Source organism: Harpia harpyja, chromosome 7, assembly GCF_026419915.1.
Source record: "Harpia harpyja isolate bHarHar1 chromosome 7, bHarHar1 primary haplotype, whole genome shotgun sequence".
Classification (NCBI taxonomy): domain Eukaryota; kingdom Metazoa; phylum Chordata; class Aves; order Accipitriformes; family Accipitridae; genus Harpia; species Harpia harpyja.
The window spans coordinates 55,728,592-55,746,490 of NC_068946.1; the positions used below are offsets into that span (position 1 = coordinate 55,728,592).

Genomic DNA, 17,899 nt, shown 5'->3' on the forward strand with positions numbered 1-17,899 from the left:
TTGTTGTTGAGGAATGTAAAATATTCAGTTCTGATGCCAAATAGATCTCACATATCTTTTATAAATTAAATTCTTGCTTATGAAGGAAGACACAAAATACCTGTGCAAAGTTACATTCCTTTGAATATATTTTCCCACTTAGCGGGTATCACTTGCATACAGAGAACCTCAGTAAGAAATCTTACAAACAGAAGCTTCCTCCTGCGGACAACAAGAAGTCTATAGAAGTATGTTTTTGTGTGTTACATCCAAACATCTTAGAAAGAGACTTTAGTACTGAGCATATGACATATTAAAATGACTGTCACAATCATCCCTTAGATATCATGACTATAACTTTAAACTCGGTCAACACTGGGGACACGCTTGGCCTGATGCAGTCAAAGACCCAAGATGTTACGGTCTTATGTATAAAACCAATGGCTATGGATCAACCTGAGTATTTTGAACCCGGACCTGTACACACAAGGAAATATTTGATATAGTAATCTTTCTCTGGACCACTGTCAACTAATAACAACATATTCAGAAAAGCCCTCATCCTGCAAGTGTTTTTTTCAGTAGTATGCAAACTCTTTTTTTTCTATCTTCCAAATGTATTATAGTCCAGTCACTGGGAGGCATAACGCCTCTTTCATAAAGCATAGCGCTTTACACATGAAGTACACTAAAATATACGTAACTTTGAAGTTGTCAAGTGAACACTTCTCCCATGCTGGTGCAGTTTTATCTGCAGAGTACATTTAGCACCAGCCACAACTTCCCTTTCTCAAAAAACAATACTGGAAAATGAGAGGCTTAGAAAGAACAAGAAAAACCAAACACATCAAGGAAGTGTTTGGACAGAGAGAGACCAAAGTTACAGGGAAACAGCTTTCTCAAGGGCTGGGGAGGAGGGGGGCTACATCATTCAAAAACCTGTGTACAAACTCCTGCACAACATAAGCCTATACAGTAACCGAATGAGCTAGGAGGGTAGTATGCAACACCTCTCTTCTAAAAATAAGATGGAAAGGTTTTACAATGAAATGGAAAGGTGTAACTTTGATTCCAAACCAACAAAAAGGAAACATTCATACATTAAATATTAAGAACAGAGTAATGGAGCTAAGAATTTAACAAGGTTCTTAAATATTACAATAGATAAAACATCTTCAGCATAGTTGTAACTAGTTGCAGCATCAGCACTAGAAATGACATTCAATGGCAGTTTCAAAGCCTAAGTCAACTTAATTCAGTTCAGCAAAACAACTTCTATGTATACACCACCACATATGAATTTTAAATGTATATCAGGAAATATTCCAGTCTGTGACTCTTTTCCTCTCTTACACTCCCACTCATACTGTATGTTTACATATAGTAGACCTAATCTATTAAAGACAAAGATTACTTAATGCATTCCTGAAATGAATCCATTCTAGGGTGTAACACAATAGCTACTCAACAATGTACTAAAACACTTCCTACCACTCTACTCCTTAAGAGAGTAAGTAAAAAATAACAGACAACTGAAACTAGCCTGTAAAAATGTAGGGAGGCAAAACATAAACCATTTATCTGTTTTTCCATCTGTCAATATCCTGTTCATTTTCTAATATGAGATCGATAAAAAGTACAAAGTTTCAATATTCCTGTTTATGGTGTGCAAAAACATCTTTAGAACATTTTAACTAGAATAAGCACTACACTGGGGATCAAGCTACTTCTCGTATCTTGTCAGAAACTTTGAAAACAAATATACTTCAAAATAATTTTGCCCACTTCTTTTTTAAACAGACATTTCAGTAAGTACACTTTATTACAACCACGTATCAGTAAGGTTATTTTGCTTAAAGAGCAAGAGCTCCTGTGAGGCGAGAGCCTGCCGTCGGCCCAGATGCACCAGTAAGTACACACGTAAAATGACATCAGGTATCTCTACTAAGCAGCTTTCTTGCAGGGCCAGATCAAATCCCTTGTCTCCTCACACTCTGTTATGAGGAAACAAAGTGGTGATAGGAACTTTGCAAGAAAAAAAAAAAACCACTAAGATGAACAAAGTCGGTCAAGACATCTGGAGGGTAAAGAGACTACCACACACTGGGCTTCTGCTCACTTACTCTCCTTTTGGCATTGACCTACAGCAGCTAATGCTTGCCATTTGCTTCTGGCTAGGTCAAACAGTCTTTCACTAGCCCAGAAGGTAGTCCTGGCTGGCGGGGAGGCCTGGACACGTCAGGAACATGTCATGTCCCACCTCTGGGTCTTGGCAGTCTTTGCCTGGAAATCCTGAAATACTGTACAGTCATACAGAGACAGTGTGGGTGCCATTCAGCAGGGCAAAGAAGAGATCCTCACTGGTAAGGGAACTTGCATGTCCTCCAGATCTGGCTCATTCTGGTATTCCAACATGAAAGCAGTGATGGAGAGGTCTTTTTCCCACGGGTCGAAACTTTTTTCTGCATGTGTGAAGACCAGTGTCCCAGTTCTCAAAGGCTGAACTGGAATACTGCAGGAGAGGGTCTGACCCTCCATACATTGGTCCCAGCACCAGACTCGACAGAGCAGCTGACACCTCAGCCAGGTAAGTGGAGTCCATACACAGCAGCAGACGCAGTTTTTTGCTCATCAGCAGGGAGAGCGTACACCAGGAGGTAGCTGGAAACAGGACAATTTCTTCTAGGTGCAGCACCAGTGTTTAAGTCGCACTTGATACTGCAGATCATGCTCATGCTGGTAGCTTAGTTGCATTCCCACACTGGACAAACCTTTCATGAATCTAGCTTGAGTCACCAGCAAGGACTGCCTTGGTGGAGGCAGGACGAGTACCATCACAGCCTGCTGAATAACAGGTACTTCTTTTCCTAGCTTGGTGTCACTTGGAGACATATTTCTGTGGTATCTGTCATTCCTGGAGTGCAGCAGGTTTATTCTTGAGCTTTCATCATGCCATTTAGGACAGAGCCCTTGGTGCCAGGGGCTGCTGCTAGGTCTCACACAGAAGCAGCTTTTGCTGACAAAGGCAGGGCTAGCTGCCACTGGATCTTTTTGCTTGGTGAGGTTTTCTGTGCACTGGTCATAACTGAAACTTCTCTGCCCAAGAATGATGCTGCAGCTTGTTTTGTCAGCACCTGATGAGATCACCACTAATTGTTCTGAAAAATAAAATTTTATCATGGTATCTCATGACCTAGCAGAGATTCTTAGCACAGATTAACTGATGATTTGTCAGAATACATTATTTTCCCAGGCAAGAGAGAGATACATTCTTCAGGTGATACACCAATCACAGAAGGAATGTGGCTTAAAAATAGTCAAGAAATCCCGCATGGAAAGGAAAAGTTTGTAAAGAAGCAGAATAGGGGAGGTAACCATTAGAAACATGATTTTATTCACAGGGTTCTTATAATAAGAGATTAAAGGATTAAAATGTTCTGAAAAGTTCTGAAAAGGTTTAGTTTGAACTAATAGGCCAGAGATTTTCAGGTTGTACATGAAGGTGAGCAGGAAGGGGGAACGGGGAGGATGCCTTGGCCACCTAACCCTGTAGCTCTTCCCATGGGGGAGAGAGGTGCAAAGGGCTTGTTTATGGCCATAATGGACACAGGTATTAAAAAAAAAAAAATCGTCCCGCCTCATACACACCAAAAGCACCTAGTAAAGCACCTACAGCAACACATTTTCAAAGAAAACATGACATTTATGATAATGTAATCACTATCTGTGATGCCATTGTACCAAGGACAAACAGCCCACAGGAGGAAGCAGAAAGCGCAAGTGAGCTGAGCAGCGAGAGAGTCAATTTGCAGGGAAATGTCCCAGCACAGAAAAAAAACAAGAAAAGACTCACAGAGAAAATGTATTTGGTATAAGCAGAATTCTCTCAAAATAGAAAGGCTCGTGAAGTTTTATACGAAGTGTTAGCAGCTTGTTCAAAACACACACTTCACCACTTCAGTACTCAGCAAGATGATAGGGAGTATTTTTTCCTCATGATTTCTTCCACGTTGCTGTAATAAATCAAATCACTGCCAGGCTGCATTCCCCATGCTGGAGAAACAGTGCAAACAAATAGCTCCATCTCTGTAACTTATATAGCCTTTGTACTGCCTGACTTTTTAGGGAAAAAAACCCAAAACAAAAGAGCAGCCCCTTGTCCCCCTCCCCCAGAGTCTTCTTGCTTTTCTATGCCCTTGTGAAAACTAAAATCTTCACAGCCCTGAGGAGCAGAGTAGACCTCAAAGTCCACCATTGCTCCTTCCGAGCCCTTTCCTCAAAACACTTAAAACCCCTTCTGACAAGGCTAGCTTTAGAGAGAAACAGAAAATTCAGATTTACATCCTGCGCTGTGCATGCACAAAATCAGGCACCGCTGGCTTCCTCCAGCTCTCTGTGCTGGGTGGAAAAGCTTGGCTGACTCTGGACATACAGGTAATCCTCCGAATCACAAATCAAGTTTACCTGATCAGTGCCATGGGGTAGACAAAGATAGATAGGTAGGCACGAGACAGAGTCATCACAACTTGCAGTTGGACAGAACCCCCCTTCTTGCCTCCCTTACTGCTCTGAAAGTCCTCCTTCAATTTTCATAGAGTAACAGAATAGCTGAGGTTGGAAGGGACCTCCTGAGCTCAACCCCCCATATATACATATGTATGTATATACACATATGTATGTGTATATATAGACACAAACCCATCATCTGTTCAAAGTGAGTATGTTAGGAACTCAGCCAAGTTAAGGAAAGACAGAACCTTAGAGGAAGGGAAGGTAATGAAAGATGCAGGAGCGATGAAAAGGAGGCCCCGAAGTTATTCAGCACATGCTTAACTACACTGCCCACCTGTGCCTGGAGGCACTCTCCTCTAACGCACCCATCTGTCCACATCTCTCATTTTTCAAGAGCAGCTCTCATGTCTTTTTCCAAAGAAATCCCTTCTGATGCCCAGAAGCACGGAGAAAGATGGGCACAACCAGTGCTCCAGCACGAGCCAGTACGCTATAATGGGGCAAGGGAGCTGCAGTCCAATCTTTCTTTTCTTTGGTTTATGAAACAAACAATGAAAAGCTCCCTCTAAGCCACAGTCCCAAACAGTTACATACACAGATGATGTTACATCAGGAGTGACTGGCAGGCAGCTAAATTCATTTGGCATGTGCAGGTCCATGACCTGAAAGATGTCATGAGTGAAGAGAACCAAGATGCCCACTAGCGATGGACCTCTTCTGAAAGAGGGAAACTACCTGGACCAAGACCAAGACTGTGCCTGTTAACAGTCTGTTAACCCCCTCGCTGTGCTCCATGCGGAAGCACAAACATATTGCACCTGAATGTAAGTACAAGTTGAAGACATGGAAAGAAGGAAGGAACATGGCAAAATGAGATACTTAAGAACTGAAAACAGTTCACTGTTGGCATGGAAATCAGCAACAAAGCACTGTGGAAAAATACAAATCAGGATCTGACGGAAGTTTGCAAGTAAATCTTGACACCACCTGCGATCCCTACAGGGAACTCAGCATTCAGCCAGCTAAATGACATTTTGAAATTAACTACTGGATTCCAAATGACCATGAACAGTTGCCAGGCTTGTCCTGTTTGTAAAGTAATCTGCATTTGTGTAAGTTGCTGATTTTTAAAACCAGGCTCTACTATCTCTGTAAATGCATACTCAATGGAAAAACATCTAACAGCTCAGTATCTCACAAGCAGAACGTGTTTTAGGGAGATAGGGAAGCAAGCCATGACATCAACAAATCCTAGGTTAAGCTTCTCCCCTTGTTGTTTATTATCCCTATGATGTGTTCCTTCAGCACCAAGATCCACGTTCCTCCCTCAGATGCCCTTGAGCCCAGGGAGAGCCATTTATGCTTCCTAGCAGCAGCATTTTCTTAAGCACCAGGAAATTTTTAAAACAATCTGCAATCCAGGATCAACACATTTGTGAGAGGCCCCTGTCATTTCAGCTGTACTCCATGGTCATTCACCAGAGTTCACCAGAAGGAATCCAAAAGCAGGAGTAAAGCCATAGTTAATTACACACCTTAGCCCTTCACATGAACAAACAATATTACTAAACACACGCTATCCCAATCAGTCGAGCTCTTACTTGCAGTTGAAATTGAAAACACACACTGTCAGCTATTCCTCATTACGTTTCTTCTGTTTAGATGACTTGAAGCTTTTTTTTGCATTTTAGTGTATTTTTGCTGAAAAAAAAAGTACCTCTATGGAAACAGCAGGCAGTAATTTATAAAAATTATTTATGATTCTTACTGAAAGTTTTATTTGACTACCATACTATCATATCACAACATTACATTTAACAAACAGAAGATCTGAGTCAGACAGAAAACCATTTTCATGTGGGCACAGAACATTACACATGGTAAGAATAGCTAATGTTGTAGTAGTACTAGGACTTTGGAAATTTTAGTAGGAAAAACCTAAGCAAAAACACCCAAGCAAACCCCAAAACAGAAAACAAGCTAAATTTCCAACCCCTGTCAGACAGCCCTTTATACAAAAGAAAAATGTTAGGCAGATGATGATTCATTAATTGAGGCAATCTATTAAGAACTAATGGAAATGAAAACAGATTTGAAACTGTCAAAAACACACAAACGCTTTGACCATGTAAAAGCCAAATGTCAATGAGAATTCAGAAGACTTAATGGGCAGAGGATAATCTCTTTTTATCAGAAATTATCGACTATGTTCCCAGTCAAGACATACTTTAGTGCACACTTCAAAAATCCTACATAAACAAACAGCAAGTAGATAACTGGTAGCAGTTAGGCAAATGATCCTGGAATGACTGGGTCCTGACATTACTCATCCTTTTTGGATTAAACATTAGAAAACTTAACTAATTCAAATGGAGAAACAAAGAACAGCTATGCTTGAAGAGAAGCCGAGTGTCATCAACAAATGAACAGCACTGCAAACACTGTTCTCTCTGTTCGCATATGCATCCATGGTCTCTCTGCGGAGTAACAGAAAGGAAATCCAATTGCCTCCTACTGATGATCAGACCCACAACGGTGGGTCTTACGAGACCACCTACCCACTGTTTTATAAAAGTAGACCTCCCAAAGAAGGACAACTTCAGCAGTCTTCAGCTCATTTCCCTTCATGTCACCAACCACGAGGAAAGCTGAACATCTCACAGACAGCCTGGACGGCTGGGTACTCAGCACATTCCCCGTGCAGTCTCGCCCTATAATTAATTTTACCTATAAACCAAGCAAAGGTTTTGCAAGTATGAAAACTCCTCTGTGCACTGTAAAGAGGGTGTGTATCACCAGGCTTTCCACCACCAGAGAATCCTGCTGGCAAGCATGCTGGGGAAAAAAAAAAAAAAAAAAAAAAAAAAAAAGCATCGACTCGCACTAGCAGCCTTCATTCCTGCCTACAAAATCCATCAAGCCATATAAAATGACAATCAGATCTAGACTACCAACTTTCAATCTTCAGCTTGAAAATTTCAGAAGGGACCTGTGGAAATGATGTACCCAATAACCACTGAAAGTCTTCTAAGCCCATTGAAAGTCCCAGGTTTTATTTGACAGCTGTATGAAGCCTTCTGCTTGGTCTCAGCTGCCCATTGTACAAAGATGTTCTATAAAATGAATTGGGTATTACAAAACTTACTACCATAACTGGCTCTGGGATAGCAGAAAGAGATGACAAACTCTGCAGGCACAGAGAATGAATTTCAGAAGAGAGTACAAGTGAATGCCTACGACTGCAGCCCCCATGTACGTGCTCTACAGGCACCACCCCTTCCCAGGACAGCCCATGTGGCACCTCTCCTTTGAGAAGATTAAGAAACCAGAATATACCAGCAGCCACTTTAAACGTATTTGCTGTGTAAATAGCAGACTGATGTTTTGGGCTGCAACTTCTGCACGGATCTACACTTATTGCAGGCAATACTGCAGAACAGGTTATAAGTAAACGGAATGCAAAGCACAAGTCTTTAAAATTACGCTAACTGGAAGAGTTTTGTAGAATAATCACCAAAGAGACAGGATGAAAAACACTTCTAAATACACATTTTGTTTATTTCTTATTCTCAACCTACGACAACTGAGAAGATGTATAGAGCAAGCAAAGACCACCTTTCCTTCTCCTGCAGAGGTAAGAGAGGTACTGACACTGACCGTTTGCATGATGCATGAAACGTATTTTCCTACTATTCCGTCACCTCTTTCCTAAAAGTTCTCAGCAATGCGCTCTCAAGAATGACATGCAATAACTGGAAACAAACCCACAGATCAGCATGGTTTTTACACAGATGTCACATCAAACTTTAGTATAGTGGAATGAATGCCCAGTGCTATTGCCCTGCATCACAGCAGTCTCCTTTCTGGCTCCTGTAGCATATACACGATGTCATCAAGTTGTGGTAATACCAAAATTTGTGCCACTAGTTAACAATACAAAGGACCCCGAGCAGAGCCTTCTACCCTAATGTATGACCTAAAGCCATTAACACTGCGGATGAAATTGATACCTACCACCACACATATTGCCAGTATGATAATACTATATGCTGTAACAACATGCTATATATTGCACCGCCAGCCACAACTTCCCAACTCCCTGCTACAGCCCTGATGTGCCAGGGATGTAGAAACTGCTATAGAGTCTAGGCAGGCTTCTGCATGCACAGTCCTTCTCACTGCCCTTTTTATGGCAAACTCTGAACATTAGCTACCAGGGTCAGTCTCAACAGTGTTTAGTTCCCATAGACACCAAAGGACTTTCAGAATCTAAAATGCTTTTGTGGATCTGGGCACGAATCCCACCAAAACTGTTTATCTAATTCTTGGTGTCAGAGTTTGTACTTGCATAGTACCTTTGATGGAAGTACACCATCCTGGCTTACAAACCAGTAAAGATAAAGTCCTGCTTCTCTGGTGTACTGAGCATCTAGATGCCCTCTAGCATCAGCAGTAGGAGGCAGGCTGTGGATGCAGGGATGAGAAGAGCCTGAGGGAAACCAGAGCAGGGTTAGATGCAGGCCAAAAGGCTAAGAAAAGTCAAGAAAAGAAGGTGCATATATGGCTTAGAAGGAGCCCATGATGGAGAAAAAACGAATAGATAAAAGCAGTTAACAAAAAGACCTACTACAACAGAGATGTATAAGGCAAGAAGAGACCACCTTTCCTCCTCCTTCAGAGATCAGAGAGGTACCACAGAAATCCAGTCAATATTTAAACATGAACTTCCCACCAAAAAGACAGGTGGAAGACACAAGGCATAAATTAAACGCCATCTTAAATGACGCGAACACAAGGAGGAAGGAGATGACCCGAACGGGAAACACTGGCATTATTAAGCAGAAAGGCACGCGGACAGAGTGCCGCAGGCTGTCACCGGCTCCCGCGGAGCGGTGACGCTGCGCAGCACCCTCGCTGCCACGCAGGCACCACCGCGGCCAGGCGACGGGCTTCTCGCCCAAGCCGGCTCCCCAGCCCTGCCCACACCAGACCTCGCTATAATCCCACGCCAGGCCACCCCTTGCTCTCTCTCTGCTCTTTTGCCTGACGCAAAACCAAGCTGAACTTCTAAGCACCTATCCAAAGGCAGCTATTTCCAACAGCCCCGATAACCGAGTCAAGTACACAAGATAAAGCCTCTCACGTGTTGACAAGCGTTAAAACTTACACCTTGTGAGAAGTGAGGAAAGCCATTTCACATGCTCAGGTGCTGCTCTCAAATGAGCACTTTGGAGATGTACATATAAACAAATAATCTAAAAGGGACCGGTCTGATAGTTCTGCAGGTGCAAGAAGGGCGATATTTGCTTGCAGCAGGTGTCATTCCCGATCATTTGCTGGGGCTGGGAACAACTCTGCGTTAGAGGGTACTTGTTGCTAACTCCTGGAGAGAATTTTTCAATGAAATGCTGTTTTAATGGAAAATGTAATTTTACAGAAAATGCAATTTCTTATGGGAAGGTTTCATGGAAGCTTGTTTCTGAAAAAGATGTGAGTCTTTACTGAAAGCAAAGAGCACTGGGAAATTCTGGACTGACATATCAAACAGCATTCAGATCTCTCCCCGCCATAAATAGACACACACCTAATAGTTCACAATTGTGAAGGTAAAACAGTATTATTTGCTTACCCAATGGACCTCACTGCCTTAAGCCCCCTGTGCTAATGGGTTTTTATATCCTATTCTCTTGTTATCAAGAATGTAAGACACGCTTCCGTACAAGGCAAACAAGCTTTCACTCCCAAAAGGGTGACCCTGTTTAGAACTACCCAAAGCACTAAAAAAAGCCCCCCAAAACCACAAAATCACAGGGCAGGGCAACAAACAAGACAAAAATCTTCATCGGGAAGACGTTTCTCTCTATGGTCATGCACCTTCCATCACCTGAAAGCCTGCACTTTCTGTGTTCATTACGAGGGCACTTGTGCCTGCAAAAGTTGTTTGCTTCCATATCTCTGCAACTCTTTTCTTCAACGTGGCAACTACTTTTTGCCTACAATCACCGGTGGGTTTTTTCAGCTTCAACAATGTCATTTTCCTCCTCCAAAAAGCCTCACACTAGCTAGTGCATCATCTACTTCACATTAATCATCACAGCTGGTAATGGATTGTAACACCCCTGCGCAGACTCAACTCATTTCTTTACATGTACATAAATACATATTTTTGCATATATTCTATATGTATGCGCACACACAAACACACTATAATAGCAGCTTCAATTACAAACATCATCTATATATCTGTTCACTGTTAAAAAATGTCATGTTTGTTCCTGGTTTTAACAGAAAAATTTCACCTGCACACTTCTCCTAGAGTGTTCTCTGATCAGTTAATCTGTGTATTATCTACCAGAAGAGATTAGGTATAAATTCAGTAAATACCTCAGCTTTCCTATCTTTAAATGTTTTGATTTTATAGTACCCTTCCAAAAGTGAGCTTGTTTGCTCTGTACAGGTGCCATACAGTGATCTTTCACCTTTGCCTCCAATGCAAATTAAAATTTGATATGTACACACAGGACTTACAATGGGTACAGTTTTATTACTGAAAAAACTCATCATGGAAATTGAAAGTCACTGTGCCATTCAGCTGATTTCTAACTGTAATACCACTAGGTTAGCTTGAAGCAGTTCAGAGGCACTCAGCAACACACATCTATTTCAGTCCAGTGAAGATCGACAAAGGTTAACCCTTGATCACAACCGCTGCTCTTCTCTCTGCTTTCATCGATAAGGAACAGTTTCACCGTGATAAACCCAACCCACTAGCCAGTGTCTTTACATTGCAGGGACAAACCCCAAGAAAGGAGGGTGAGCGGATTTTCATTCTGGCCCTATCATTAGAGCTAGGCACAGCTGTAGCTCCCACCACATCTCCGCAGAAGTCCTGCCGGGGAGAGCGCCTAAAGCACGCTCAGCAGCCACACTGGTTAGGCTCACTCCGGAGCGGCTGCCTTCCAAGCTGGAGGTTGAAACAGACCTTCTGAGTGAACACTGCTAGTTCACCAGGTTCCAACAGCTTTCTGCTGCTTCGGACATGCACTGGGATTTCCTTCAGTTAAAATGAGGAGTGAACATGGTCCACGTGCAAAATAATGAAAACTGGGGTAAAAAACACCAACGATTTGTTAGCTCTTATTTCTTGCCATGAATATTAGGCTGTATGGGTTTTATAAGGGCAAATGCCTACTTTAGGAAGACGTTACTGTACTAGAATGACTCATCTTGATATGATTTATTTTATGCTAGAAGCATTGCAAGTAGCACAAGTCCTCGATCACATCTCTGTGTGCTTCAGGGAATGAAAGGCACATAGAGTATACAACCTTGTAGCTCCTTCAGTTCTTTAGCTGCACAACATCTGGGCTAAGCCTTCAAAGTCCTAAAACCCAGAACAATACAGGGGCCTTTTCTTTAATCTTTGCACGCTCACAGTTATTTTCTCTTAACCGCAGGGAACCAGAATTCTACCCTTGATTTGTTTTTCACTATATTAATTCTATTACGTTGGCTGTCTTTGGCTTGAAAGTAATACTCACATGACCCATCACGCTACCTGTTTGCCAGAATATTGTCTCAGCAGGCATTCTCAATTCATGAGTCAGAATCCAAAATAATAATAAGGTATAATGTGGTTCAGGAGCATAAAGCAAGCAAACACTTGGGGGAATTTTATCTACTTTGTATCTGAGCCTTTGGGCTTACAGCCCCAAGCTTTTCCATATGACTATGAGATCTAGATTGCTGTTAGGGTTTGGTGGTTTGGTTTTGGGGTTGGGTTTTTTTTTGTTGTTGTTAATGAAAGCTGAGATTCTCACATATTCCCACGATTACAGGAGTTAAGTCTATCAAAAACATTCTGAAGAACTGAGAGACTGTAAAATTACAAAAGCTGTAAACAGCATTATCACGAACTAATAAGGAACCTGGAAATTACTTCCTCATCCCAGTCCTTCAAAGTGGACAGCTAAAGACCTAGTTTCCCTGTTCTGTTACTAACATGATTCTTACAGTACAAATCCTAACACAGATGTTTGTGTAACAGGTAGATCTCTGGTCTTCTGCTGCCATTAAAACTGCTTAAACTGCTTTTCCCAAATAATGTTCTTGGAAGAAATCAGTGGGGCTTTACTGAAATACATGGAGTTAAGCATCTCAGAAGCACCCTTGAATCCCACTAGATATTTATCTGCGTTCTCTAGTGACCTTTAAAATCTGGCTTTTATAGACAGAACATTTCTTCTACAGCAACCACTACCCAGCAAACTCGCCTTCTTAGTCATACTACTATACTTTCAAGTTGTCTTCTTAAAAGCATATTTATACTTTGCTGAAAGACATTATACCAGCACAAGACAGATTCAGGATTGAGAACAGTTCCCAAGAATTCACGCTTTGCCTTACAAATGCCTGGTTTACAGAAACATCCAGTTGGAACCTAAAACATATCCCTAAAGAAACCGACAGGCTCATATGCACTTGGCATGGCAGCTTGTAAGCAGCAGTGAGAGAAAACACAAAACACAAATTAACATATGCATGCTAAAAAGGCAGGAATTTCTAAATTGACCTAAAGCAGCACAGTTTTGAAAGAATTCAAATACATAGTTTTGAAGGATTCAAACACACAGGGTTTCCTCTCAACATGGTACATGGCATTATTTAATTTCAATTCTGCACAGTTGTGGTTCCTCTCCCTCTGAAATAAACGGATGCTAAAACAAGTTGCTAGTATGTGAGGCAACACGTAGACAGATTACACTTCCCAGTCCTAGACCGACACGACCTCATTGTCAGGCAAGGAAAAAAGCCTCATCTGAAGCGATACAGGATCTTGTCCATTCTCCTGGGGATACCACATCATACGATACATACGTCTGCATTGACGTACACTCTATTTTATGTTATAATCTGTATATTTTACAAGGTGGCCACAACGCCTTATGTAACAGATCCCTGTCTAATATGGAACAGCATGTTCATCGCAATCCCAGCAGTTTCCCTTGCCCCGAGTAATTCTGCCCCACAAGGCTCCCGCGCAGCTCCGGCTGGAAAGAAACGCCACTCGGACAACCGCCGCTAACATTTCTTATTTTGGGCTTCAAGCTCAAACCACGGTAACGGGGGGCCTCCGCGTTGCAAGAGAACCATCTTGTGAGGGATGCCACCGGCTTCCCAGCAAGGCTGTTGCAGACTAAGGGGGGAGGCGGTGGGGACATCGTTTCCCAAGGACCAACGCCAGCCTGTCCCGGCTTCTTTTGGGCAATACAGACACCGTCACCGCGATGATGCCTCGGCCACCAACGGCACCTGCACCGCTGCTTTGTTAATCCACACCAAAGGCACCCAAGGCTGGCCGGCTGGCCAGGATAACGTGCGATACGGATGGCAGCCGAGCAACTTCTGCTGCTGGTTTGCCAAACACGCACCGAGTGTTGTGTCATGAGCAGCTTTCCCTGCTACACTGCTGAACGTAAGCGGAGCAGGAGCCGGCGCTGCCTGCCCCCGGCTGCGGGAGCACAAGCGCGGCTGACCGACGGCAAGCTCTGCCGGGACCCCGAAATCCTGCTGTTCCCCCCCCCCCCCCAAATTATGCACACAGGAGCAATTCGGGTGGCACTTACCGCCTCCGAGTCTTCAAATCCATGCAGGTACAAATTGTCGTACATGGAGGTCCGCTGACGCCGGGCGCCTCTCTCGGTGCGGAACGGGCGCTGCGAGGCGCCGCGGGGGAAGGGAAGGGGGAGAGGGAAGGGGGAGAGGGAAGGGGGGGGGCCGAACGGCGGCGGAGGCCTGTGAGGCGGCGGCGGCGGGGCCGAGCCTGCCCTCTCAGCGCTGCGGACGCCCCAGCCGCCCGGCGCCGCCTCCCGCGCCCACCGCCGCCGCCGCAGGTGCCCCTGCCGGCGCCGCGCCGCCCCGCAGGCTCTCCCCCCCCCCCCCCCCCCGCCTTCCCGCCCGCCGCGGCCCGCTCCCCGCGCCGCCGCGCCCCATTGGCTGCGACGCGCCACCGCCGCGCCACCATTGGCTGCGACGCGCCACCGCCGCGCCACCATTGGCTGCGATGCGACGCTACCGCCGCCGAGCGGGGAGCAGCCGAGCGCCGCTGCCCCCCCCCCCCCCCCCCCCCCGCTGCCGCCGCCTCAGCAACCGCCTCACGGCGCCCGGCAGCGGCCCTGACGAACTAACGACAGCGGCTGCCTGCAGCCGCCGGGGCCACTTCTTGTCAGGTTGCCCGAAGAGGAGGCAAATAAAGGGGGCATTTCTCTCTCTCTTTCTTTCTTTCTTTCCCACAGCCTCACTTCTTCAAGATTCCAGAGAACAGCAGTTCGTTTCTGAGGGGAAACACACACCCCTGCCAAGGTCTGGAAACAAGCTAACCAAATCCTAAACACTAAGAATTAAAAGAACGTAAGTTTGGGCCTTATTTACAACTAAATTAAGAAACAAATTTCTAAAACGGGTCCTACTGGGGCTGTAATATTGCAGCTTGTGGTTCCACCTCTCATTTCAAATAACCGCTTGTTTCTGTGGAGTATCAGCCACACACACATGCTGTACCTCACGGTTACCAACGAGACAGGCAAACCTCATTCCACAGGTGAAGAAACCACGTCCAGAGAAGCTAAAGGACTAACAAGAGTCAGTCACACAGTGAGGAAACTGCAAAGCCAGCCCTTTACGTGTACGTCTCTTGACTTCCCATCTCGTGTGCTTAAGCACTGAATGTTTCTCGTTTGCAGAACGTCACAACTTGCAGTGGGCAAGTGTAACACTAGAGAATAGCCCTACGTGATAAAAAAGTAAATAATAAAAAAGAATTACAGGGAAATAATTAACTTCCTATCCTTATTAAAACAATTATTTAAAATCTCATCTTCAGTGCAATCTGATCCAACATCTCCGTGTTCACAAACACTTCCTATTTGTCCTTTCCATTTGCTTCATCTACTGTTCCTTCCAAAGGCTTATTTTAGTTCTGCAAAGTTACCACTAATCACTTGGGAAGTGTCCAACAGACATCTGAAGCAAAGCCAAAGGTGTTATTCTCCCCCTATTCACAAATTTTTACAAATTTCATCAAAGATTCCCCAAAGTTATTTTAAGTCTTATTCCCAATTTACTACTTTTCCTATGCCCTCCATGCATTCTTTGCTCCTGTCCATATAACCTCCTGGTTTGCAAAAGCTTATGTATCTACATATAGAGGAAGCATAGTCCTGCTGATGATCAAGAGAAGAATCTCATGGTTAAAGTTTACATCTCTTGAAGTGTTTTTCAGGATTGAGTCCTCAGTCTACGAGACCTTCCAAGGCACAGCAACTTCATCTCTAGCCCCGTGCAACAAGCTCATTGCCAATGTTAAACCAACAAACAAAACACAGCAATTAGTTAATTAAAAATGAATCTCCGATGGCTTTCCAGTGGTCTGTTTCAAACAAGACAGCACTTCTGTCAAACCACTCCTGGTGGAACAGTTGTTCAGATGACAGAAACTACTTCTACAACCGATGCTAACTTGCTCCAACCTGGCCATCTCGACCAAGCGTGGAACAGCCCCAGAGACTGAGCAGCAGCTCCTCCTCCTCCTGGGGTTATCCTTCCAGTTACTTTGGGGCTGGAGAACACAGCCAGCATGTTTGGGGGCACTTCATGGTGGTTTGAGCAAGGCTGTTCAGATGGAGGAGATGTTTCAGCTTTTAAGATTGTCTTTAAAATTCTCATTAAACCCCCTATACAGGAGTTAATGGATCAATTTTTAGGGCCTGTGCTACGGAGCAGGTCCCTTCCCCTCCCCACCTTGAAGATATGTGATGTTCCTAATTTAAAGAAATAAATACATTATTGGTGGGAGACTATTAAAATTCAAAACAAGAAGGAATTTCTAAGTGCAACATCAGACTCATTTGTCAGCTCCAAATAAAAAAAGGCCATGAAATCACAAGAAGAAAAAAAAAAATAGTGTCTCAACTTCACATAAATTTGTAATGAAATAATTTAATTCAGAAGTCAGAGGAATCACTATTTGATTTCCAGTACTTACATTTCACACTGCCCTTTTAAGACACAGAGGTTATTAGAAATATATATTTAATGACTCAACTTGAAAGGCTCCTAAAAGATGCTATAAAAATACACACAGCTCATTAAATAGGAATTGTACTTGGAAAAGATCTAAACATAAAGGACAGTCGCACAACCTACTTCAAGCATTTAACTTAGCTGCCTAAAGCACAGTGCTTAGGCTGTTCAGTTAGGGTAGGGGCTCTGAATCCCCCTCGAGCAGCCTCAGGTTACTTCTTCCCAATTTGCTTGAAGGGCTATGGGCAGGTATGGCAGTCCTGCCCCCCGACACCTCCACAGGGTCCTGCCCCTGCCCTCCCTGCCCACCGGGTACACCACCCTGCTGCCAGCACAAGGGCCGGAACGTGGGGGAGACCTGAACTGCCCCCCCCGTGACAGAGCGAACCTCGGTCAGCCCAAACATACACATCTAACGCCCATTTTCATGGTCTAAGTTGGAGAAAATTATTAGAAGAGCCAAAAAAATGCAGGAACCCCTGTATTTATAAGTTTTTTTCCCAGCCTAGAATGTGCCCAAAACGCAAAAATACAAATACCTGTGATATAGAGGAACTCAAAGACAGTTTTGAATATTATGAGGGAATTTATCCAAGAAATACGCAACGGAAACTAACAGAGGTAGCACACAGAAGCAAGAGAGGAAGACAGCCGGCTCTTTCGAAGTTGTCTGAAAAGTAATCAGGCTCTCAAAAGATAACGAAGGAGCAGGAGGCTGGATGGAGCTCAGAAACAGGGAGCAAGGAGGGTTTGCAGAGGGGAGGATATACAGGCTAAGGAAAATAACTCAAAATTTATTTCAGTGACAAGCTATCACTATGCCACTGTTATCTGTAATGCAGGTATCTCTATACATGGCTGCTAGAGTATGGAGCATTATTCAGTAGAAGCATGTTATGTTATGTTTTTACAGTAAGGCACGCTGTGTTACACTGGATATATGGGTGGTCAACTCTGTCGGCTTCCAGAAAGTCAAATCTCTTTGGTTTCAACTTATAGGATAGCTTAGCACAGGCAAAAAGGAAAGAGTACAATAGGGGAGACAGTCAAAAGCTTCTTTTTTAGGTGAGCTTCCCAAGGAGTGGTTCAAACGAACAAAAAAAATCCACTACATTAAAAGATGAGGGTCGCACATTAACTGAAGGTTTTGAGAGATCAAAATCATCCCTGGCCTGTTTCCAAAAGAGAATACAGATGATCTGATATTATTAGGCAGGGAATTCCACTGCCTCAGGCCACAGAGAAAGACTCTGGTACCTGTCATCTTCAGTCTGCACTTGGCTAACACTAAAGCAACTAGCATCCAAAAACCCATCAGTTTGTGTGT

General features: G+C 43.7%; 1 protein-coding gene across 6 annotated transcripts in view; it reads right to left on the bottom strand.

Moving 5' to 3' along the window:
• The window catches only part of CACNB4 (calcium voltage-gated channel auxiliary subunit beta 4), a 111,988-nt gene that overhangs the window by 55,686 nt on the left and 38,403 nt on the right, over positions 1–17,899 (bottom strand). Inside the window, exon 1 of one of the 6 annotated variants that reach the window (XM_052792357.1) lies at positions 14,118–14,419. The exons of the other annotated variants lie outside the window; for them this stretch is intronic. Coding sequence (XP_052648317.1) covers positions 14,118–14,162 — 45 coding nt within the window. The 5' untranslated portion in view covers positions 14,163–14,419. Of the gene's footprint in view, positions 1–14,117; positions 14,420–17,899 lie in introns of those variants that run through there. 6 annotated transcript variants of the gene reach the window in all.